Genomic DNA, 26,557 nt, shown 5'->3' with positions numbered 1-26,557 from the left:
TATTCGCTAAGTTACAAGATTGACAAAAACTAAGAACAAAAGTTGAATAAAGTAGAGTTCTTGGTTTTTATCAATCCTGTAACTTAGCGAATACCTGTGTGGAATCGACTTAGTTTGATTCGGTTTATCTCTAATTCACAATAATGGATGTATGAAACCCAACAACTAGGAATACTTATAAGGGAATTTGAACATGTGCTCACCTTGGGGAGTGGTGAACTCGACTCGATCCTGACCCGAGTCGATGACTTAGTGAGTTGCAGTTGCGGCACTCGTACTCTGTTTGTGATAGTCGTTGCCTCTCTCTCTCTCTCTCTTGGTGTTTGGAACATAATTGTTGGATGACTTTCTCCCTCCCATATGTTGGTATTTTATAAGCTCTCAGATGTGTTTAACAAGAGAGAGGGAGTCCCAGTCAAACACAACAATGCCTTGCACTTGTTTGGTTACGCACAGAATTTTCGTTGCTTGGCTTAGGTGTTGATTTAGATTCAAGGTGTAGATTGGCTACCCTGTTTCTTCTGATGTGTCATAGAATGTTTCCTATTTGAATGGGACAACAGGTGAACAACTTGGTTCCTTAGAATGATGCTAGGAGAGTGGCTATCATCTAACGCTTGCTTGGAGAAGATGGGTCCTGCTCCAATGGCAGATCTTTTTCCTTCCAACCTCTACTTAAATTGATTATTCTGAGCAGTCTCAGGTTGCCATCGGAGACTTCCTGTCCCATAAGATTATTGGGCTGGATGTATTTATTGGATGGTTTACACAAAAATGATTTCCGCACGACGTAGTTATGTTGTGTGAAAAATAGTGGAACTTCATGCCTCCATTACTTTTCTTATTTCATGTTCTAGTTGGGAAGGGTCAGAACTTCCTCCTTTGGAGTTTGGATGGCCTAGATCAGAGGTAGATCCAAAGACTCAAAAACCTTGACAAGAAATCTTCCTAACGTGCTCGGTTTTCAAGGCACTGTTGCAGCTTGTAGAGGGAGCTCGACTCTGGTTCGTCTGTTAAGTGGGTGGGGTCCACTATTGTTAGTCTTTCGTGAGATGCACTCCCTTCATTATTTCTAGTATGATGTGTTGGCCCATGGGACTAAATATGGAGTTGATACGAGGCTTAAGTGACCTCATCTTGAAAATTCTCTTACCGGGCGCCAAAACGGACTTAATATTAATTAACGGTCGACGCTTTATGATCATGGCCCAATTTTGGAGAAACTGTTCAGTCAAGATAAGTATATGTCGGACAAAATTTGGTAGTTGATCGAAGGTGGGAGAAGCCTACATCTGAAATTTCACCCTTTGTGCTAAAATGAAGGAATTGGTTTCAACGTTCAATAGTGTAGGATCATAGATCGGGGTTTAGATTTTATATGATCTCGTAGTCATATGAGGCCAAAGCGTGGTCCAAGTTTGAGTTACGATGGACGGCAGGAAGTGGTTAAATCAGAAGATCCAGATTTCTAAAGAAGTGATAAGCTTCAAAAGGATAACTTCGCACCCAAGGAAAAATCTACCAAAGTGAAGTTTTCATATTTCACACTTGGTCCATATGATAGGCAATCCAAGTTATTCATATAAATGGAAATATCCTACTACGACTACCCATGAGCTTTCGTCACTCGATGGACACTAAAATCAACGATTAATGGGCTGATTTGTCAATTGGGCTACTTTCACAATTATCTAAATGTTGAAATTCGATGTGTATGGTTAACTTCTAATGCATAACCATTATATAAATTTTCACATCAAACGGATCATGAAAACTATGTGATATAGAATTTGAGAGCCTAGGTTAATAACATTAAGTATGTACGATTTTGCCATCTTTTTTTTAAAAAAATCAAATTCCACCGTCCATAACGTCGGTACTACATGTAAATGCATTTAAATTTGGTAGGAATTATTTATTTTTATGCTCTTTTAATCACCCTAAATTGAGCCTTGATTGTTTACAGATGACCAAGATGGCTTTTAAATAGGTTATACCACCTCGAGGTCTAAATCAACGCCTTCATACACCTAATAAAGAAGTTAGCCAATGGTCGTAGCATGTACCTTATGATCTTCGAACTGAGCATTTTATTCCGATATTTCGGCAGCATGTTTGGCGGATCCAAATAAGATGGACTGTCAGATAATATATTAAAAATAGAAAAACTTGATGGTTAGTACTCTGATCATGTACGTAAGTGGGTGTACGGTCAGTTTTGTAAATGGATGAACACAAGTGAGTTTTTTGGAGTGATCAAGAGGTAAAACATGTATACATGTGTAAGTTTCCCATATTGTAGTTCTGATGGTGGGTTAAATATATTCATAGGTAGTGAACAAGATGAATTGACCAAAATCTCAATTTGACATGTGTATGAGCGGATGCAAAGATCAAGTAGTTAGTTTACTATGATCAGATAATCGAAACTCAGAGTGGACGGTCAAATATCTTTACCTAGCAGTGAATAGTTGACTGAATGGTTGGTTATGATGAACAAGTGAGAATACTTGAATATATGATGGTCTGTCTTACAAATCGATGGCCAGATAAGTTAATTTACGGATGAAGATTATTCCCAACGGCCATTTAGATGTAAGGTTAGGATTGACTAAATTGGTATCATGCACATGTAATTCTAAGTTAAATTTCATGGTAACAGTCGAGAACTTTCAATACTTGAGTATTGAAAATTTTAGGGTGTTACAAGACCTGGTGGTTACTCCCATTATAGGGAGTCTATTGAACTAGGATTGGAAAAGGAGACTGCAAAGAAATCCCAGCTACAGTGTATTATTGAAATTGACTAAAATTCTCAAAAGGGAGAAAGTTTTGGAATTGACTGGGAGTCCAAGGTATTGGATGATGAAACTGACTCTCATTCGTGGGAGGATGTTGGAAGAAATACTTTGAGGTAGATGGTTGTGCTGGCCAGATGTCTCCATTTGGAGGGTATCAAAAGTCCTGCGCCAATCTTGACTACTGCAAATATTGTGTTGTGCTAACTTGGGTGTTGGTTATTGAAACTTGCGCTTATATGAGCGGGCAAAGCATTTCTTGCATGATCTTTGTATTCTGGACGACCTACTGCATGCAAGAGACTGACATTGATCCTGCTGGATACGACTGTGGGGAATGCCTTCTTATATATCGAGAGTGGAGAAGGGAAGAACTCTTTCTTTGTGGTTGGCCATGGCTGTTCATGATCTGGTTTGAATTAGGTTATGGTAAGAAAGACTTTTTTCGAGAGCACCTTACTCGTTGAGGCGTAATTTTTTTGGATTTTAGTTTTTGGAATTAAAATGGATGTGGATGCAAAAGCAAGTTTGCGAGAAATGATATTCCTTATGAATTTTAAGATATTGCCTTTCAAGTCGGGTCGTGACTAGTATGACTAGTAAGTCCTTGGTGGAGTTGCCATTATATAGATGTTGGATCCTAGGTGGGGGAATCGACTCACTTTCCAAGGGTTGCCACTCTCGAGGGCTTTTAGTGTTAAGAGGGTGTTATGTTTGATCAAATTCGCTATTAACCAATTACTTTGAATATACAATCGGTTAGATCCTGTAGAAATACTTAGGATTGAGAATCCAAAGATCCTTAGTTCTAAGATGACTCTTGAGTTTGTGTTCTGCAGATTCAGAGTAAGGGACTACGATTACAAAGAGGAAAGGTGTTAGGCACTCATTCCACCCGTACAAGTGTACAGTATTTACTTCACAAGATCTGACCAACTTCTGAGGAATAAGATTAGTTCTCACACACAAAAGATTGAAATATAGGGCAATGATGGTGATGGTTAGTCAGTATGGATTTGATGGGCATGATCCGATTATATCGGCAAGCCGCAGAGCATACGTTCGAAATGACTGAAGTGTTGAGTGCTATGGAGTGTGGAAAGGTGATGTGTGGGATGCTTAATACTGTGTTAATGTTTATGTGTAATGTCCTATAAAATGTCGTACTGAAACACTAGTACGTTCACGAGCGGGACCATCAAAGGGTCGTGCTAGTCTAACTAAATGCCTTAATTTACTAGAACTGACGAATTTAGGATAATTAGAGTCGAATACCTATTTACACTAATTGTGAGTAGCTAGTATCATGAACTTAGCTAAGCCCAACGCTGATTGTCACTCACGAGAAATCCCGAGGTTTAATTTATCCCATAAATGCCCTAATTAACCAGATTAGGTCTAGATCGCATATTTGTTGTCCGCTAAACTCAAAACTATAGAAGAATGTCCGTATTGCTTGGCTTGATGCCCATCACGGATATTGAGACGAGATAGTGTTTAGAATCGCTCAACTTTGGCCCATAAGCTAAGTGCATGGAATGTGCGAGTGCCTTAAGTGATAGCCCGAAATTAAGTAAAATGTTTACCCTTTGCTCTTTGCCAAAGTTGTAGCTTTTGTATTGTTAGGTGATGTTCTATCAGGCCCGTATCCTAGTCCGTACCATTCCTTAAACTTTTATAATCCTCTCCGTCGAATTCCAGCAACCCGCAACTTGTAATTGGCGTTTACTCGCGACCCTAAGTCATATCCCGTATATCTGAGTTGGCTCGACCTGAGTCTCGTACCCTTGTAATTGCACCGTCGCTGCGATTCCAATGCGGCATCTCGCGCGCCGATGCGATACCCAGGCCAGGAGTTGTGGGCCCGCATTTATTTCAAGAAAACGCCGCGCATTGCATTCCCGAGAAGAGAATCTCTACAATCTATCAAATCAATCCCATAATCAATCAAGTACAATACTCATCCCTCTCTCACCCAAAAGTCAACACAACTCATGTCTCTCATGTCAATCTCTTACACAACCTATACTACCCATCACCCATCGCTCCATCCATCACCCATCCCTCTCTCCTTACATCTCCTCTCTCTCTCTTATTCTCTCCACCTTTCTTTCCAAGCAACAAGGGTGGACGTCCAAGCTTTCCAAGATGAGAAGCTAGGTGTAGCCCGCTTCCTACCCCAAGATCCTCACCATCCAACCCTTCAAATCTCATCATCCTCCATCAAAGGAAGAGCTTAGGGGCCAAAGAGTTCAATGAGCTGAAGAAGTGGAAATCAGTAGGTGTTCATAGCATTACATATTGATTTTGAAGTAAGGCCCACTTGTGATGGGACCCATTTTCTTGTATGTGCTGTAAGCATGGAGGGGCCCATAGTGGTGGGGTCCCTCCATCATACCGTCTCTCTCTCTCTCTCTCTCTCTCTCTCTCCCTCTTTCCCTGTTTTGGCTGGCCCACCTAGGGGCAATTCGAACCGTCCAATAGGTGGGACGACCTTATTGTCCACCCTGCTGGACTGACCATCCAAATGGACAGTTTGGATGATGGGAAAACATAGCTTTGATCTAAAGGCCGATGGGCAGTATGTACGTGGACCCCACCGTGCGTGTATATGCATCCACGTTATCCGCCCAGCCCAATAAGGCCAGGACGTCCAGTAGGTCCACCCGAGTTCATCCAAGCCGTCCGTCTATGGGCATCCAGCCATCCTGGACGAAGAGAAATACAAATATCAGTTTTATTCAACATCTGGTGGGCCACATGTGTGGACCCACCTTGATGTATCTGCTTTATCCCCACCATCCAGCATTTTTGGACGGTGGGCCATCCAGACCATCTCGATCATGGGTCCTGCCCTGATGTATCTGTTTACCCCACACCGTCCAGTAGTTGGATGTGTGGGGCCTATCTTAATGGATGTGTTGCATCCGCACTGTCCATTGGCTGGACGAGGTTCCTACAATGATGTAAGTGTTATATCCCCACCGTCCATCTGGACGGTGAGATCGACCATTCTGTATGTATTTTATCCCTACCGGATCCACCAGATGTATGGATTTAATCCACACCATCCAGCGGTTCTGTAGACCCCACCTTGATATAGGTGTTGTACTTGCACCATCCAGCAGTTTCGTGGGACCACTCGATGATGTGTTGTACATCCTCACTGTCCACTGTCTGGACGGTGGGACCCACCCGCTGGATTGATGTCAGTAAGTCTGTGGGACTGGATCATGAGGCATGTGTTTTATCTAACCGTCCATTCGTGTAGGGCCCACCTTGATGTATCCGTTGTATGCGTGAACCCCACGTTGATGTATGTATTTTATACCTACACCGTTCGTCCAGAGTGCTGGACGGTGCTGCTGTGTAGGGCCGACTGTGATGTATGGGTCTCCTCCACGCCGTCCGTTTGTTAGACGGGTGAGACCCACCTTGATGTATTGTTTCATCCAGCCATCCATCCGTTGGCTGGACTATGTGGGCTCACCGCATGAGGTCAATTTTACATCCAGACCGTTCGTCCATTTGTATGGACGTCAACAAGCAGTGGGTCTAATCTTGAGGTCTGTGTTACATCCAGACCGTCCGTCCATTTGTATAGATGTCATCAAGTCTGGGTCTGATCATGAGGTGTGCGGTATATCCTAACCGTCCGCCTGTTTTGGCAGCGAATGGGGCCCACCTTTAGGTATGAGTTATATCTGCACTGTCCAGTATCCTAGACGATAGAACCTTCTATCGATGTATGTGTTTCATTTCTACACCGTCCAAGCATGCTGGACGGTGGGGGGCCCACATGATGTTATGTTTCATCCACACTGTCCATCCGTCCATCCAGATCTTAGACGTGGGGCCCCACCTTAATGTTTATGTTTGATTAGCACCGTCCAAACGTCGTGGGGCCCTAATGTATGGGTTTCATCCTCACCATCCAGGGACGTGGGTCCCACATGATATATGTGTTTTATCTATATCGTCTAACCATTTGTAGAGATCGTTATGTGGCATTACAAAGAGAATGAAATAGATCTAAATTTCAAGTGGGACCCACCATTATGTATGTTATCCACGATGTCTAGCAATCGTGGGTCCCAACGTGATGTATGTGTTATAAATCCGCAGCGATGGTGGGACTCACATGATGTATGTGTTTCACATCCACATGGTTCACTCGATGGGGCCCATCTGCTACGAGCAGGGCCCACCTACTGTATGTGCAGGGCCCATTGTGGCCATATGAGAGGCCCATTATTGCCATATGAGAGGCCCATTATTGCCGTATGTGAGGCCCATTGTGGTTATATGTGTGAGGCGCACTTGATGTACATGAAGCCCATGAGATGCGGCCCATTGCGATATGTAAGGGCCATGTAGTATGGCCTATTGTGATATACATTGGGATTTTATGTGAGGCCCTTATGTGAGGCCATGGGCCCCGCTATATGTTTGGCCACTTCTTGGGAGCAATATTGGTTGAATGTCCACATTGATGGACAATGATGGTTAAATGTCCAAATTGTGACCTTCCCTTAGGCCTCATTAGGCCCATTCTTGATATGAGTAGGCCATCTAGGCCCATCATTGATATGAGAAGAGTACATCATCATCATATAACATGCTTAGTATAGCTCCACGATCTATGCCTATGCGCATCATATGTATGTTTGCTATGAGGAGTGATTGATCATAACACATGCCATTAGACGGATTATTATGGGACTCCCTGAGAAACAGAGTTGCCCCGCATGAGCGCGCGGTACGCTAAGGTTTTGGACAATGATGGTTAAATGTCCAAATTGTGACCTTCCCTTAGGCCTCATTAGGCCCATTCTTGATATGAGTAGGCCATCTAGGCCCATCATTGATATGAGAAGAGTACATCATCATCATATAACATGCTTAGTATAGCTCCACGATCTATGCCTATGCGCATCATATGTATGTTTGCTATGAGGAGTGATTGATCATAACACATGCCATTAGATGGATTATTATGGGACTCCCTGAGAAACAGAGTTGCCCTGCATGAGCGCGCGGTACGCTAAGGTTTGGTGCATGACTGGATGATATGACTCATGCATCTCACATTCTGGGATATGACTACTGTACGCCCTAGCGATATCAGGGCCGTACCCTCCGTAAGCATATCGTGGATGGCTAGATGGGATACTGAAAATCTATTTCTACACGAGGTGTTATAGATGTCCCTAGGTGAAAGTCCCTAAACCTCTGTGGATAGGAGACGCTCCAACGTCTAGATCGAGTGGATACATGAGCACCCGAGTGCCGAATACTACTAGGCCGCGTCTTCTATTGTGTTGTGGTCGGTTGGAAGGGGGTGTGGCCTTAATCGCATATCGAACCCCATATTAGCCGATTTTACGTATATGATAATGCTTAATGGAGTATTTTAATTGTATTTTTGTTACAGGATGAAGTCAGGAGCGTTAATTGAAAATTGATGTTAAAGGCATGGATTTCATGATCCAAAGTCTCCAGAGCACGGGATGGACTCTAGAGAACTATTTCTTTTCTTTATTGGTGCCTGAGATCTGAGGAAAGCAAGCCAAAGGGGCCCGAAAAGGATCCATAATGCAAGATCACATGGTTCCCGCTATCCAATCAGTTCGAAACTTCATACATGGGATGAGGGCCGTAAATTAACCGTACATATTAAATTTCAGCCATTGATAATCTCAGGAAGTGGTCTAACGGCCAGATCAGCCCCTTAATTCATTAAGTGGGGTCCGCTGGATATCTGGATATACATCAATTTTGGTCCTGACGGTTTAAAGAAGATGAGCAATAGGATGGACGGATTGGATTTCTCGAAATCATCACAGTGGACCCATATGTATAATGTATGTACATAGTGCACATGTGCACTATCGGAGCACCGAATGCACCTAAGTCGGTCAGCAGCGCTGACCCGACTTTCCTTTTCAAAAACGGAAAATTCCGTTTCCAGCGCGCGGAACGGACGGAAGTCCGTTTTTACGGACCGCTGTGGGCCCCACCGGTAGCACGTACGGTTGATCCAAGCCGTCCATCATGTTTTGGACGGTGGGCCATCCAGACCATCTCGATCATGGGTCCTGCCCTGATGTATCTGTTTACCCCACACCGTCCAGTAGTTGGATGTGTGGGGCCTATCTTAATGGATGTGTTGCATCCGCACTGTCCATTGGCTGGACGAGGTTCCTACAATGATGTAAGTGTTATATCCCCACCGTCCATCTGGACGGTGAGATCGACCATTCTGTATGTATTTTATCCCTACCGGATCCACCAGATGTATGGATTTAATCCACACCATCCAGCGGTTCTGTAGACCCCACCTTGATATAGGTGTTGTACTTGCACCATCCAGCAGTTTCGTGGGACCACTCGATGATGTGTTGTACATCCTCACTGTCCACTGTCTGGACGGTGGGACCCACCCGCTGGATTGATGTCAGTAAGTCTGTGGGACTGGATCATGAGGCATGTGTTTTATCTAACCGTCCATTCGTGTAGGGCCCACCTTGATGTATCCGTTGTATGCGTGAACCCCACGTTGATGTATGTATTTTATACCTACACCGTTCGTCCAGAGTGCTGGACGGTGCTGCTGTGTAGGGCCGACTGTGATGTATGGGTCTCCTCCACGCCGTCCGTTTGTTAGACGGGTGAGACCCACCTTGATGTATTGTTTCATCCAGCCATCCATCCGTTGGCTGGACTATGTGGGCTCACCGCATGAGGTCAATTTTACATCCAGACCGTTCGTCCATTTGTATGGACGTCAACAAGCAGTGGGTCTAATCTTGAGGTCTGTGTTACATCCAGACCGTCCGTCCATTTGTATAGATGTCATCAAGTCTGGGTCTGATCATGAGGTGTGCGGTATATCCTAACCGTCCGCCTGTTTTGGCAGCGAATGGGGCCCACCTTTAGGTATGAGTTATATCTGCACTGTCCAGTATTCTAGACGATAGAACCTTCTATCGATGTATGTGTTTCATTTCTACACCGTCCAAGCATGCTGGACGGTGGGGGGCCCACATGATGTTATGTTTCATCCACACTGTCCATCCGTCCATCCAGATCTTAGACGTGGGGCCCCACCTTAATGTTTATGTTTGATTAGCACCGTCCAAACGTCGTGGGGCCCTAATGTATGGGTTTCATCCTCACCATCCAGGGACGTGGGTCCCACATGATATATGTGTTTTATCTATATCGTCTAACCATTTGTAGAGATCGTTATGTGGCATTACAAAGAGAATGAAATAGATCTAAATTTCAAGTGGGACCCACCATTATGTATGTTATCCACGATGTCTAGCAATCGTGGGTCCCAACGTGATGTATGTGTTATAAATCCGCAACGATGGTGGGACTCACATGATGTATGTGTTTCACATCCACATGGTTCACTCGATGGGGCCCATCTGCTACGAGCAGGGCCCACCTACTGTATGTGCAGGGCCCATTGTGGCCATATGAGAGGCCCATTATTGCCATATGAGAGGCCCATTATTGCCGTATGTGAGGCCCATTGTGGTTATATGTGTGAGGCGCACTTGATGTACATGAAGCCCATGAGATGCGGCCCATTGCGATATGTAAGGGCCATGTAGTATGGCCTATTGTGATATACATTGGGATTTTATGTGAGGCCCTTATGTGAGGCCATGGGCCGGGGGGGGGGGGGGGGGGGGGGGGGGGAATTTTTTTTTTTTTTTTTTTTTTTTTTTTTTTTTTTTTTTTTTTTTTTATGCGCATCAATGGGACTCCCTGAGAAACAGAGTTGCCCCGCATGAGCGCGCGGTACGCTAAGGTTTTGGACAATGATGGTTAAATGTCCAAATTGTGACCTTCCCTTAGGCCTCATTAGGCCCATTCTTGATATGAGTAGGCCATCTAGGCCCATCATTGATATGAGAAGAGTACATCATCATCATATAACATGCTTAGTATAGCTCCACGATCTATGCCTATGCGCATCATATGTATGTTTGCTATGAGGAGTGATTGATCATAACACATGCCATTAGATGGATTATTATGGGACTCCCTGAGAAACAGAGTTGCCCTGCATGAGCGCGCGGTACGCTAAGGTTTGGTGCATGACTGGATGATATGACTCATGCATCTCACATTCTGGGATATGACTACTGTACGCCCTAGCGATATCAGGGCCGTACCCTCCGTAAGCATATCGTGGATGGCTAGATGGGATAGTGAAAATCTATTTCTACACGAGGTGTTATAGATGTCCCTAGGTGAAAGTCCCTAAACCTCTGTGGATAGGAGACGCTCCAACGTCTAGATCGAGTGGATACATGAGCACCCGAGTGCCGAATACTACTAGGCCGCGTCTTCTATTGTGTTGTGGTCGGTTGGAAGGGGGTGTGGCCTTAATCGCCTATCAGACCCCAGTAATTACCAGATTTTACGTATATGATAATGCTTAATGGAGTATTTTAATTGTATTTTTTTTACAGGATGAAGTCAGGAGCGTTAATTGAAAATTGATTTTAAAGGCATGGATTTCATGATCCAAAGTCTCCAGAGCACGGGATGGACTCTAGAGAAACAATAATGAATATTTTACAAGCCTGAGATCAGAGGAAATCAAGCCAAAAGGGCCCGAAAAGGGTCCAGAATGCAAGATCACATGGTTCCCGCTATCCAATCAGTTCGAAACTTCATACATGGGATGAGGGCCGTAAATTAACCGTACATATTAAATTTCAGCCATTGATAATCTCAGGAAGTGGTCTAACGGCCAGATCAGCCCCTTAATTCATTAAGTGGGGTCCGCTGGATATCTGGATATACATCAATTTTGATCCTGACGGTTTAAAGAAGATGAGCAATAGGATGGACGGATTGGATTTCTCGAAATCATTACAGTGGAACTATATCTATAGCGTGTGTACATAGTGCACATGTGCACTATCGGAGCACCGAATGCACCTAAGTCGGTCAGCAGCGCTGACCCGACTTTCCTTTTCAAAAATGGAAAATTCCGTTTCCAGCGCGCGTAACGGACGGAAGTCCGTTTTTACGGACCGCTGTGGGCCCCACCGATAGCACGTACGGTTGATCCAAGCCGTCCATCGTGTAGAGGGCTTTGACAACTACAAAACCATGTTTTCATATTGTGCCCATGCGTGCACACGTGCGTGATACAGAGGCCACAAATAGGCCGTCTTGTGACATTCAAAACTGATTTTGTTCTGATTTCTTCTCTGGGCTGCGTCCACGCAAATTCAAAACCATCCATATTTGAACGAAATCTCGTCCTCTATCCAATGGACGGGGTGGATTTCTCCGAAAATGCTTATGTGGGGCCCACCGAGCATCACAGCGCCGGACGTACGAAGGCTTACGCACGTCCGCGAAGAGCTGACTTCCGGGCGGTTGTGGCCCACCATCTTCGATCATATGGAAGATCTGATCCGTCCATCGTGTAGAGGGCGTCGAGAGCTTCAAAACCATGTTGATATTCCTCGCCCATGCGTACACACGTGTGCGGTGCAGAGGCCAAAAGTAGACTGCCCCGGGACGTTCAAAACTGATCTTTTTGTATTTTCTTCTCTGGGCCGCACTAATGGACCTTCAAAACCACCTATTCTTGACTGAAATTTCGTCCTGAATCCAATGGACGGGGTAGATTTTCCAGAAAATGCCTCTGTGGGGCCCACCAATCACGGCTGCGAAAAATTGCACTTCGAGTCCTTCTACGACTCTGCCACCGACCCCAGCCATCTAGCAACTATAAAAGGGGAGTTTTGGACGTAGGAAAGGCATTCGGAACCAGGGGATTCCAGATCTGAAGCAAGGGAGAGAAGAAAGAGAAGAAAGAGAAGAAAGAAGAGAGAAAGAGATTGTTTGGTTTGACGTTTCTTTTATGAATTTTATTTAATATTTTTATGGATTTTATGGGTCACTAATCTCTCAGCTAGATGAAGCCCCTAATTTGATTAGTTCTTGTATTGGTTGATTTACTTTGAATTTCAATTAATTTGTTTCTTTCTTTAAGTGGGCTTTATGGGTTTAAATTCTATACTTCTCCATCTATGAACTTGATTAAAGTATATATATTGATGTTTTTTGGATGCTTATTATAGGTACTTGTGTCTGATCAAGAACAAGTTTCCTATAGAGGAAGAAACATGGTGCTTTAATGAATGTACATTCCATGTACCCGACCAAGGATATGGGATATGTCATTCATGGCATTGCTTAAAGGACTTAGTAGAACCTTCTATCGATGTATGTGTTTCATTTCTACACCGTCCAAGCATGCTGGACGGTGGGGGGCCCACATGATGTTATGTTTCATCCACACTGTCCATCCGTCCATCCAGATCTTAGACGTGGGGCCCCACCTTAATGTTTATGTTTGATTAGCACCGTCCAAACGTCGTGGGGCCCTAATGTATGGGTTTCATCCTCACCATCCAGGGACGTGGGTCCCACATGATATATGTGTTTTATCTATATCGTCTAACCATTTGTAGAGATCGTTATGTGGCATTACAAAGAGAATGAAATAGATCTAAATTTCAAGTGGGACCCACCATTATGTATGTTATCCACGATGTCTAGCAATCGTGGGTCCCAACGTGATGTATGTGTTATAAATCCGCAGCGATGGTGGGACTCACATGATGTATGTGTTTCACATCCACATGGTTCACTCGATGGGGCCCATCTGCTACGAGCAGGGCCCACCTACTGTATGTGCAGGGCCCATTGTGGCCATATGAGAGGCCCATTATTGCCATATGAGAGGCCCATTATTGCACGTAATGGTGAGGCCCATTCTTGTAAAGGTTATATCGTGTGAGGCGCAACGTTGATCGTACGATGAAGCCCCATGAGATGCGGCCCATTGCGATATGTAAGCGGCCATGTAGTATGGCTATTGTGATATACAAACTTGGGATTTTATTGTGCCAGGCCCTTATGTGAGGCCCAAGGGTCTTGCTCAACGATTATTGTTGGCCATTCTTCTTGGCGAGCAAATTAAACATCTGGTTGAATGAATCCACTTGATGGACAATGGAGTGGATTAAATGTCCAAATTTGTGGACCTTCCCTTAGGCACTCATTAGGCTCCATTCTTGATATGACGTTCAGGCCTTAGGCCCCATCATTGATGATGAGAAGATGATACATCCATCGAGTCATTATAACCATGCTTAGTATCTCCAGCGTCCACGATCGTATGCCAAATATCGGCGTCAATCATTATGTATGTTTCTTTATGAGCGAATGGACTTAGATCACTATTACACATTGTCCAATCATGACGGGGGATTTCAAACTTATGGGGCCACCTCACGCTGAGAAATGTCGAGTTTGCCGCAGACCCGCTGACTAAAAGGGGTTTTGGACGGGAAAGATTCGATGGTTAGAATGTCACAGGAAAAAAAGAAAAATTGATGACCTTCCCTTAGTTGCCTCATTAGGCCCATTCTTGATATATATTTGTAGGCCATCTAGGCCCATCATTGATATGAGAAGAAGTACATTCATCATTCATATAACATGTTATTAGCTTCGAATTCATTAATTGTTCTTCTTTAATGGCTTATGGTTAATGTTTCTTTCATGAGGAGTGATTGATATAAACATGCCATGTAGATGGATTATTATGGGACTTTCCGAAAGAGCAGTTGCCTATGAGCGAGAACGGTGCTTAAGAGTTTCGGTCGCATGGAATGGATGATATGTACTCATGGCATTCTTAAGCATTAGCAGTTTGATGCCGATTAGGACACAGTTGGCTTCTATAAGGGCGATATCAGGGATCAGACAAACAAGGTTAAGATAATTCGTGGATTGAAGCCTAGATGGGATCTGATAAATTTCTATTTCTTAATAACGAGGTGTTATAGATGTCCCTAGGTGAAAGTCCCTAAACCTCTGTGGATAGGAGACGCTCCAACGTCTAGATCGAGTGGATACATGAGCACCCGAGTGCCGAATACTACTAGGCCGCGTCTTCTATTGTGTTGTGGTCGGTTGGAAGGGGGTGTGGCCTTAATCGCCCAAGGGTAGGGGGCATAGCAAGGCTAAGTTTGACCAACTCATAAATGGGTCTGCTATCAACGTGCTGGGTAGATATTAGCTGATTACTGGCCATGCGGATAATGAGGTCTTTTCAATTTGCATAGTCGCGCGTCCAGTGGGCGGCGATCTGGTGTAGAGTGTACTAGACCCCGGTGATGATCCTAGAGATATATAGTACTGATATGTGAACTTACTGAATAGGAGTTGCGTAATCAACATTTTCATTCATTCATTCACTATTCACTCGGGCTAGTGGTGCGCAACTAATTGTTGTGTACCTTCACAATGGTCAGGATTTTGGTTAGGGCGTGCTACTAACTTGAAATTAAGAGTTTATCACATTGAGTCTGGCTATTCAAATTTAGGAATGAGATTATTTTGGATAGAAGTCCCCTGTGATGGACCCCATAGCCTGTGATAATACGTACTATCATCCCGACTTCACACTCCAGCTTGGTCATTTCATTCGCACTGCATATTGCATTACATCCGCAGCATATGACATTTTGGGTTGCTATGTTTCTGTATTTATATGGTCTAGATGAGGTTGATGGTATTCATGGACTTGTCAGGATTCTCATATTGCATTGCATCCTTAGTATATGATATTTGGCTAGTCTCCACATAACATAACTGATCTATATTGCTTCCTTAGTATATGATATTGGCTTATTATATTTTTGCATCGCATAACCTAGATAAGGCCGATGGTATTTATGGACTTACTAGTATGTTTCTGCATTGCTCTGATATTGCATACTTAACACTTATCTTGCACACACACTTACACCACCCTCTAAGCTTTTTATAAACTTATGCACGATAGATGCATGCAGGTGGCGTTAGGTCGCAACAGCGTTGAGCTTGGAGTGTGTAGCTGTCTTCTGGAGCTTCGATTTTCGATATACGTATTTTTCTTTCAGCATTGTAATCAACTGTTTATATTAGTGGATATGTGATGATGATGTCGCCTTTGTGATTTGAGCAAACTCGTGGTTATGCTTCTTACGAAATAAATATACGTTGGAAAATCCTCTTGGATCGGAATCTAGCTTATGGACGCTGGGAGTTGAGAATGAGGTACTACGGAGGTTGTCGACACTAGATTCGGCGATCGAAAATTTTATAAGCCTGCTTTCCGAGTTCAAGGTATGACATGTTCAAATTTAAGACATCGAGTTAAATTATTATTACCCTGCTCACATCCATATAGTTGTAGACCCGATTAACACTAGGTGACCATCGGTATGAGTTAGGGTGTTCCCCATTTATCGGCACGTCCGATCATCGAATAGTTATATCCAAACATAGATATCCTAGTGGGCACTTATCTCATGGCTTATATTGACCCATACACCTCTAGGTGGGTCACAATGGTTGAAAACAACCCCCCTTAGGATTAATAAAATGAACAAAGGGCCAATGAGCCATTTGCACCCATTCTTGTATTATAAATACCCTTTTATTTCACACCCCCTCTCTCCATATGATTTTGTGTGCCATAATTTGGGAAGATGGAGAGAAATAAGGGAAATAAGAAGACAGATAGTGAGAGAGGGATCGATCTGAAGACATTTATCCTTATGCCCTTTAATCGATAATCCAGTCACAACCGGATCCTTCATCGAAGTCTCTTTGGCAACGATTGGAGGTAAGTTCTAATACCTTATATTTTTCACTACTCGGGTGTTACCATGAAGACCTAATCCAATATAAATGCAAATATATCTTACTCGAATATTCACATTTATTTTATCCAAAATCTAACTATTGGGAATACTATTCATCCATGGATCAAGCTATTCATCTGTTGATTTTCAAGTGGATCATCATAACATCAAAGAAAACTATTTTTATTGATACGTGGAACTAACAAAACCCACCATCCATGGAAGATAACTATTTGAAAATATCATGGACTTTCCTATTATGTTGACTTCGACAAGTTATGTGGACCTCACTATGATGTATATGTTATATCCACACCGTCCTTCCATTTTGCATGATCATTTTATGGCATGAGCCAAAAAATGAGGAAGATCCAAAGCTTACATGGACCGCACCAGAAAGTAGTATAGATAATAACGTCGACCATTGAAACCTTCTCAGGGCCCAATGTAATGTATTTTTGCCCATCAAATCTGTTCGTAAGACTACATAAACTTGGATAAAGGGAAAACACAAATATCAGCTGGATCCAAAACTTTTATGGCTCCCAAGAAGTTTTCAATGATAGGTGTTCAATCTCCATTGCTTTATGTGGTGTGGTCCATGTGAGCTTTTGATATGCTTGATTTTGGGGCTCATGCCCTAAATTGATCTTCAAAAATTGATGGCTGGTCTGGATATAATTCATATGTCATGGTAGGACCCATGGAACTTACTGGCATCAATGTAGTCATTAGTTGGATCCGCGTGATGCATGGGCGGACGGCCAACTATATTTCAAATTTCAAATGGATTTCAAAAGCTTCTGCTGTGAATTCCATGTCTCAAATGGATTCTTTATGACCATTCATGGCGCATTTTCCAAAGCCTATAAGCCTATCAATGGTTGAAGAAAACGAGCATGGGTGGGATTTAAATATTGGTATTTTCAATTCCATCCTGGTTAATCCCATGTAATTTCACGTGCAAAACACTCTCTTAATGTATTTGATGGTATTTAAAATTTTTGGAGATGGATTAGTCGAGGAATGATGACTTTGATAATCCTTGAGTGCTCGTGATTAAATATAATAGTTGGGAGAGTCTGGAAGAGTCATGATTCATTGATCAGAAGTGACTTCGGTCTGAAGGAACAGCCTCTTCCAAATAAGGATCTGACGTGATATCGCTGTGCATTGGCTTTTAACCACGCTCCCAAATTCAAATGATCCTTCTAAGTTATCTATTCCTTGTAAGAATGTGGTCCACTTGATGAGTGAACTGGCCTTCCAGGTGGAGCAACGTATGGACGGCGTGGATCCCTTACCCATGTGGTAAGCCGGCACACGAGGTGGCTTACACGAGTGCGGGATTCGGCACATGTATGAAATGTATAATGCACCATTTTGCAGGAATATGGATTCTCGTACTCTACCAGTTATCCCCTCCAGCGTCCAGTCCAGGCCATTATACGGCACACGGTTGACATTATGTCGCACAATTCACTCCACGCGGTGAATGGCCCGGATCTGAAACATGCACGCCAAATAGCACGTGCACCGTGAAGCCCTTCGTCCAGGCGAGCTGAGTGATACAGCATTCCGCTGCAAACGACGTCAGGTAGCGGCCATATGATCGTGCGGATGATACGGTAGTGGCGAACGACTCAGGAAGAACTATGAATCCTGATCAGGAGTAACGTACCATTTGTTGACATGCAATCGAGGGATTCCGTACATGTGATGCTAGTTTCCAACGATCCAAATCGTTGATACGGTGGATATATTGAAAAAAAACAAAAAATGTCACATACTGAAAAATTTCAACTCTCTAGTAACTTAAGCTCTTTCCCTTCTAGCGCGGGATGTTTCCTCAACCGTCTATTCGGGTACCATCTTCTGTAAGGTTGCCGTCTTCAAATACCGAAGATTTTCAAAATAATACCATCGGTTGTCTATGGAATCAGATCAATGAATTGGGTCACCGTAAGTGGGCCCCACGTGCACGGACGAATCACGCGCGTCAGGAAACGGGTACATTGGCCGACGAGCAACACCCGATTATTCCTGCCTGCTGAATTAGGGTTTCCTCACTCACGCTCGCGAGTATATAAGACATACGGTCCGGCAAAGACAGTGCGGTGCAGTGCGGGCTGCCCTCCCAAAACTCCCTCTCTCTTTTCCTTGCACTCTCCTATATTTCCTTCCCATTTTACCCCTACCTCATCTTCTTCGGATCTCCGATCCCTTACCCTTCCCTTTGTCCTCTTCCATCTCTCACTCCATTAAAAACCCCAAAAAATTCAAAAATCCAAAAACAAAAATTTCTAAATTGCCCTACACATATCCCAAAGAGTTAGGTTTGGAGTCTCTTCTTTGGCTTCTGTTCGTGTTCTTGTTTCAATAAAAAGAGGAGAGGGAAAAAAAAAGAAGAAAACCGTTAAAAAACGCAAAAAAAGGGTTGAGAAAATTAGGTTTTCTGAGATGGCTCAGGTTCAAATTCCGCCGCAGGCTCCTCTTTCGGGTCCGAATGGCGCCGCGGCGGCAAGCAATGGTGCCAACCAGTTCGTGTCAACGTCCCTGTACGTTGGAGACCTCGACCCGAACGTCACGGATTCGCAGCTCTATGATCTATTCAGCCAGCTCGGCCAGGTCGTCTCGGTTCGCGTCTGCAGGGACCTCAGCACTCGCCGCTCCCTCGGCTACGCCTATGTTAATTACAGCAACACGCAAGACGGTTAGTCTGTTTTCTCCCAGCTTTTGTTTGCTGTTTTTTGTGGATGTTGGTTTCTTGCACTTGCGGTTATGTTTATGCCCTCTCTGATATGGTTGTTGTTGGTGGATAATAAGCTATAGCTTTAAATTTTGTTTTCTTTGCTGTGACTAAGGAACCCAGCATATGTTACTGTATTTTGGACTCACGTGCTGAGATGATCCGTGATTGGAACTGTTCAAGGTCTGGATTCTATGCTAACAGTTGATTCAGACCATCACTGTGTAGATGAATATTGAATGTTCAGCTTCAAAAACTGAATGTCATATCCTCATCATCATTAGAGTTATGATTGTTGGAAGAAGAACATGGACGCTTCAGATCATTCGATGGACATGCTGTGGGTTCCATGTGGTGACACATGCGGGTAATCACTAGTTGTAATGTAGGCAAAATGAAATCGTTACTTTCATTATGGACATCATGTATTTTCTGCCCCTTTTTTTTACATTTTGAAAAAAAAGGTAGCAGAGCTATGTAGGGGAAATGGGTTTGTAGGCTCATTGTGGTCATCACGCATTTTCTGCATTTTTGAGTTCGTTTTACTTGTTGAGAGATGGTAGCAAGGCGACAGGTGAAATGAACATCATGTGGGCTGCCTTTTTGAGTTCGTTTTACTTGTTGAGAGATGGTAGCAAGGTGACAGGTGAAATGAACATCATGTGGGCTTGCAGGTTCATTGTGGACATGATGAATTTTCTGTCTTTTGTTGTGAGTTTGTTTTACTAGCTCATAAATGGTAACAAGGCTACATATGCAAAATGACTCATTAGTGTATTATAGACACCATGTATAGTTTGCTTTTTGTTGTGAGTTTGTTTCACTTATTGATAAAAAGGTGCATATGCAAAATGAACTCGTAGGTTTATTATGGTCGTCATTTATTTTCTGCTTTTTGTTGTTAGTTCGTGACATCATGCTTTTTGTTGTTAGTTCGTTACGTCATGTATTTTCTATCTATATTGGTTTTACTTGTTGAGTAATGGTGAAGGCTACATGATGTAGGTCCAAGGTCCAATGTGTGCTTATTGCTTAATTTTGGGCTATTTGCTATTAGTTTTGGGGGGTCGAATTTCATTTACTATTTTTGAAAGATTAAAGGTGCCGATTTTGAAGATATAGTTGCTGGTGCGTGCAACCTGATCGTCGAGTTGATGAAATCTTGACACTTGAATCCCAATGAAAATGAGCATGTATAAATTTATAACAAATATTTGTGTAGTGAGGGAGAAAAATTATATTGATATTCAAACATCTTGTATAATACTTTAGAAAACTCATAACTCAAAAAATTTGGAATGCCTACCTCCTACTCCTTCATCCTTTATAAACCCTAAAGACAATCCCTATGAGTCGTTAATGAAAATCCCCCAACTATTAGATTAATTTCAAATTAATCTTAGTTGGTTTCAAAGTAATCTAATCTTTTTAAGATGGCAACGAGCCTAGTAATAGTAAAAGCAAAGGTAGGAAATAATCCTCAAAATCTTTAATCACATTGTTAAATCAGCCCCCATATTTTCCACAGATAGTAAATTGTAGTTCCTGATATCTTTTCCTTAAATATATCAACAATCAGTCTACAATTAGTACATGCTTGGCCTTATGGTGACCCATGGACTTACGTCGTTCCTTTCGGTTGGAAGGACGCTTCGTACAAGCAGTAACGATCCAAATATAATCTACTCAGCTTGTTGTCTCTGATCCATGTGCATTCAGAGTAAGGCCTGCCCATTCTTTCATTTCACCAAGTATTGCTTATATTGGCCCCATCAAGTGTTAGCAGTTTTCATGTGCAATCTTTGTTCATCATCTTCATTTTTCTTCGGGAATTGTTTATCCATATTGACAATGACTTTATCTTCCACGTTTCACCTTGTTATGTTGCTTGAACAAATCTGCAACGTTGAAAGTCTTCGAGATATTTGGGAACTTGGTTTCATAGGCATTTTCACTTAACTTCCTCTTGACTTAGCATGGACCAATCTTCTTAAGACTTAAGCTTGTTATAAGTTTCCCTTGAATATCTTTCTTTGTTGAGTTAACTAAAACCAAATTGCTTTTATATATCTTCTCATGGTGATGTTCATTTGCAGCTTCTTGGTACTTGGTTCTGCTCTCGTTGACATCATTCTTTCGCTTCTTTTTCTTTTTTTGCTTTCTTCTTTTGAACTTTATGTTGGACCATTCAAATGGTAGGAGTTTGGCTTTTTTGGTTAGACTTATTTGGTAATGCTCTAGATTCAAACCTGATGCTTCATTCAATTGGTGCTGAATCTTCCTCAGAAGAGGAAGTCCACCTAGCAATTCTTTGGGCACTAAGTCTTGATATTTACAAAGGATCTTTTGTATGGGAGGTGGAACATTGGATTGTTTTGCTTCTTTAGCAACCAAGACGTAAATGATGTTGGTTACCTTTCTTCTCCAAACTTTTCCGCATTGAGTGATTTCTATCCCTCTTTATCAACATTGGGCGTCAATAGATGTTTCATTGGGAATGTAAAAAATGATGTTGGTTACCTTTCCATCTCTAAACTTTTCTGCATGGAGCCATATCTCTCTCTTTATCAGATCTAGGCGTCAATAGATGTTTCATTGGGAATGTTAAAAAAAGATGTTTCATTGGGTAAAATGTGATTTTTATTGAAGCTTGCAAAAATTATTAAAATGCCAAAAGGCAAAAAAAAAAAACAAAAAAAGCAAACAAAAAAGCAGAGAAAAAAGAGAAAAAGAAATGAAAACCTAGTCTAACTACACAACCCGAAGTAGGGCAAAGCCCAACTATACAACCTGAAACAAAACACCCTAACATTGATGGGGGACCACTACACGACATCTTGCTGTTTTGGTCATTTTAGAATATTCTCAATGAAATTGGTGCAACGAATAGTCTCGACTAAAAAATGTGGTGAAGACACTTTTGTGTTGTGAAAAAATAAAAATAAAAAATGGTGCAGGTTATTTTATAATAAGGATATGGAGTAGACCATTATAGTAACAGGTCATCGAAATTTCTTGTCTAGTTAATGTGTTTTTCTTTTTTTTTTTTTTTTTTTTTTTTTCCATATCTCTTTAGGAGATGCGTAATTTGTTAAGTTGAAGTTGGCTGTATTAAAGGGACTTGCACCTAATTTGGTTAGTTGAAGTTGCAGGATTAAGTGGGGACTTTCTATGGTATATATAAGGGGGGAACAAATTTTATTTGGTCAGATGGGAGGTTCTATTCTAAATGGAAGAGTTTATTGGTATTGAAAAGTGAAAGACTTTATTGAGCCATTATTTGTAGAATTGGTTGGTAGAGGATCAAGGGGTTTTCAGGGAGGGTTATAAAGGGAAAATATGGTTGTTTGGAAGGAGGATGGTTACCTAAGGGTATTTTGGTGTTTTAGGGCTAAGTAAATGAACCTGAACCTATTGTTATGTGGGGTGGGGCATGTTCAACAAATTTGAAACATGGCATCCTCCCAACATCTTTTGATCATATAAAGAGAGATTGCGATGCAACCACAATGACACCATGAATTGAAGTTAACATTTCAAAAAAAGAACAAAAACCTAGAAACTAAATTGCATAAATTTGAAGACACGAAATTAGGGCTCCAAGATTCTTCAGTAGGTCACAAGATTGATAACATGCAAGATGAAGAACTTTGTACCCACAAGACATGCTTGAGGGGACGTAGCAAGAAATGCTAAACCAACAAATGCTTGAAAACTTGAATAATTTGTCAATCCATGCTCTAATTCATATGCACAGTTATATATTTATAATCTTGTAAATAAATAATCGTTTAATGCTCAAGGCAGATGGAACATTTCTATGGCTCTCACAAAACCTTCACCTAAGCTATCTCTAAAGAATTTTTAAGGTAGTGATTATTATTATTATATATATATATATATTTTGTTTTTAATGATGACAGGGTGTCGTTGCCCCTTTAAGGAGAGACTATTCCCTGTGGATGCACACAATCACTTGCTAACCACATGCATTGGGTATACGGGAAGGGGAACCAAACTCGTGTCAGTGGGGAGCAAACTCATGACCGAAGCTGTTTGCTCAAACTCTTACGGGTTTTAAGGTAGCAATTAATGGATTCCAAATTAAAAAAAAGAAGACTGTACAACAACTACCCTTTCTAAACCGTATGGTTGTACAAGGATTCCATTTTCGTCTAGAACTCTTTCTAATAGCAACTGTATGGACTTGCATGCATGTGTTTTGATGTAGTTTGTTGCCCAGGCTCTAAAATAAAACAACAACCAACTGTTAAAGTATATACTAAACGGCAAGGTAAGCATGCTTGATGGTTGGATCGACATGATTTTGGGGGCGTCCTATTTTCATTATGTGCTGACCATGTTCGACTGGTTGGATGCCATTCGTACACCATGTTGGCCCCCATATTCCAACTAGTTGCATTTACAACTAGCCATAGGTGAGACCTTCCCATATTTAATAATGTTGAAGACAAATTGACTAGTGTCTATGATGATCCAGGGTTCAATACTTAGTCCTTTCAAAAAAATTTCCTCGTTCACCATCCATGTGATGCTTAGCATCACACAAAGATATGGCTATATCTTGCTTTATGAGTGTGTATCGTAAAATAATGCAACCACGTTGTGTATGGAGCCGAAGTCTCTACTTGATTGGACCTCTGTGCCTCACATTCTAAGCATTTACTTTGGGTCATCTAATTGGATTTGTGGCCAACTGGTTCAATTGGGTGACTTTTTGGTGCTTAGTCTTCAATAGGTCGCTTAATATAGCCTATCTAGGACCCACCTTGATGAATGCATGGTGTGGCGGCAATCTTCCCTTATTTTGAGAGACTAATCAGCAAGCGTTGAGGTGGATACTTCTTGTAGATCTCATCTTTCTATGGCATCTCCTATTTCTCATCTGTGCCTTCTGTGATATGGCCCACTTTGTTTAGACCATTTGTGATGCATGGCAACTAACCGCTTGCTCTAAAAGCTTAAATTAATAGTACGTGGCGAATCAATCCCTTTATCTCATATAGCCCAGGCCCTACTTCCCATGGGTTAGGTCCTCGGCTGAACCCCCCATGTGGGCCCCACATCACATGGGTTCCACTTCACATGAGCCACCCGCCTCACATAGGCCACCCCATTCGAGCACGACGTGAAAAAGGTGAGGAGTCTCTAATACGAGACCTCCCGCTTTGATACAACTTTAATGCTGGACAACTAACCACTTGCTTTAAAGCTTGAATTGATAGAGCGTGACGAATCAATCCCTTTATCTCATAGCCCATGCCCCGCATCCCAAGGTATAGGTCCTTGGCCGAAACCCACTCATAGGCCTCACATCACATGGGTTCCGCCTTACACAAGCCCATCCACTTCACACGGGTAGGCCCCGCCTCACACAGGCTGCCCACCCCGAGTGCGCCCTTGCATCCCACAGGCTACCCCACTTGAGCCTTGTGTGAAAATGCCCCTGCATTAATTTGGCTCAAAGATTCATTTGGTTCACTTCTAGGCTACACTAGTGCACAAAAAAATGGATGTGCAAAATGATGTTTTTCTGCCCCTCTATTTATTATTATTATTATTATTTTTGCATTGGGGCCATCTTTTGGAGTCAATGGGTTTGATTTCTTTGTCAAATTATGTGGACGGTGTAGATCATGTACTTGAATGTTGATCTCATACAGACGTGACTTATTGGCACGTGTTTTGGTGTGCAAATGAGTAGGCCTATACATGTGTTTGGCTAGCTAAAGGGGTTGAGTCCTCTGGTACTCCTACCCCAGCTAACTTGGTCATGCTCTTGCCTAGTTTGAGTTCGAGTCTGGATCCTTTTGGGTTTGGGTCTCATTCTCCAAGACCTTGACCTGGATTTGATCGGGTTTGGGTACTTGTATGGTACACATTGGGTATTTGGATTTTAAGCTACAAAGCATTTACATGGTTGTGCCCACCCACACAAATAACCTAGTCCCAGTTGTTTTGGTTCAAGTTTCATTCTTGAAGACCTAAAGTTGCATCCGATCAGGTTTAGGTACTCGTTGGGTCTTTAGACCTAGGGTTTGAGCCACATAAGAGCATTTGCATGGTCTTACCCACCTAACGTATGGATTAGGCACACAATTTGGTCCAAGTGTTGCTTGTTTTGTGTCCTTTCGGATCTAAGTCTCATTCTTGAGTACTTGGATCTTGATTTGGTCAGTTTGGGTACCCATTGGGTCGTTGGATCTAGGTTTTGAGCAAAAATAAGAAGATTTATATGGTCAGACCCATGTGTGGATTGGATTGCACACGCATGTGCCATATTGACCCATGCATGTTATGTAAGTGGGCTCTCTTACATGCATGCAGTGTTCGAAATATCGGTATCGCGTTACGTATCGCATCCTTGGGATACAAATATGTATCGGTTATCGCATGGGATATATCGTTTGTATTGTGTAATTTATTGCACTTTTTGGGAAACATTGGGAAAATGGTTGAATATTCCAATGGAACTTCAGGGATTGTTAAAAAGACCTTAATACACACTTTTAAATCATAAAATCTAAAAAAAAGAAGTGCACATTATATGTTTCCTTTGTATGGGGTCCTAAAGCGATGCGTTGTCTAACTGAACTAATGCAAATATATTCAAATTGAATGCATAACATTTAGAATGTATGTGATCATTTCATCAAACACTCCTAAATACTTTGAAATTAGTCTCAATTGACAACTGGTTGAAGGGAAATTTGATTTTTAATAAATTTTAATTAAAAAATTATTTTTATTTTCCTAAAATTGACAAGGACTTAACAAATCAGTAGACCAGCCCTTGTACATGCTTGATTTCGTGTTTGGAATGCAACATTGCAAGCAAATTGGGGAAAATTTGAAATTTCCCAAAGCTTCCCCAAATCATCCCACCTACACTCAAATTTTAAAATAAGAGTGTATGTGATGATCATTTCATCAAATACTCCTAAGTATTTTGAAATTAGTCTCAATTGATAGCTGATTGAAAGAAAATTTTGAAAAAAACATGGAGAACATGAAGAACCAATGGATATCGAAATCAAAGCTCGAACTCCATGATTTTTCATGCAAAACATGAAGAACCAATGGATTTATAACCATTTGACATCGACTTATCATAATTTCAACAAAAAAAAGGGATCAAAAATTGAAAATGCTCACTGGATCGAACATGTGGGATATATCGGCACTACTCGTGTGTTTCGTATTGCACAGGTGGGATACAAGATATACGTGGCATATATCGACCG

At 42.1% G+C, this 26,557-nt stretch overlaps 1 protein-coding gene across 3 annotated transcripts in view; it reads left to right on the top strand.

Moving 5' to 3' along the window:
* Positions 1 to 18,645: 18,645 nt before the first annotated feature.
* LOC131229725 (polyadenylate-binding protein 2-like) overlaps positions 18,646 to 26,557 on the top strand; it is a 48,495-nt gene continuing 40,583 nt past the window's right edge. For 2 of the 3 annotated variants that reach the window (XM_058225721.1, XM_058225720.1), the window contains exon 1: positions 18,646 to 19,256. In XM_058225721.1, coding sequence (XP_058081704.1) covers positions 19,004 to 19,256 — 253 coding nt within the window. In that variant the 5' untranslated portion in view covers positions 18,646 to 19,003. Of the gene's footprint in view, positions 19,257 to 20,984; positions 21,013 to 26,557 lie in introns of those variants that run through there. The other variant, XM_058225722.1, reaches the window with a different exon arrangement.

The sequence above is a fragment of the Magnolia sinica genome, chromosome 16, assembly GCF_029962835.1.
Source record: "Magnolia sinica isolate HGM2019 chromosome 16, MsV1, whole genome shotgun sequence".
In the NCBI taxonomy this organism is placed as follows: Eukaryota; Viridiplantae; Streptophyta; class Magnoliopsida; order Magnoliales; family Magnoliaceae; genus Magnolia; species Magnolia sinica.
This window is presented reverse-complemented; position numbering and strand designations above follow the sequence as displayed.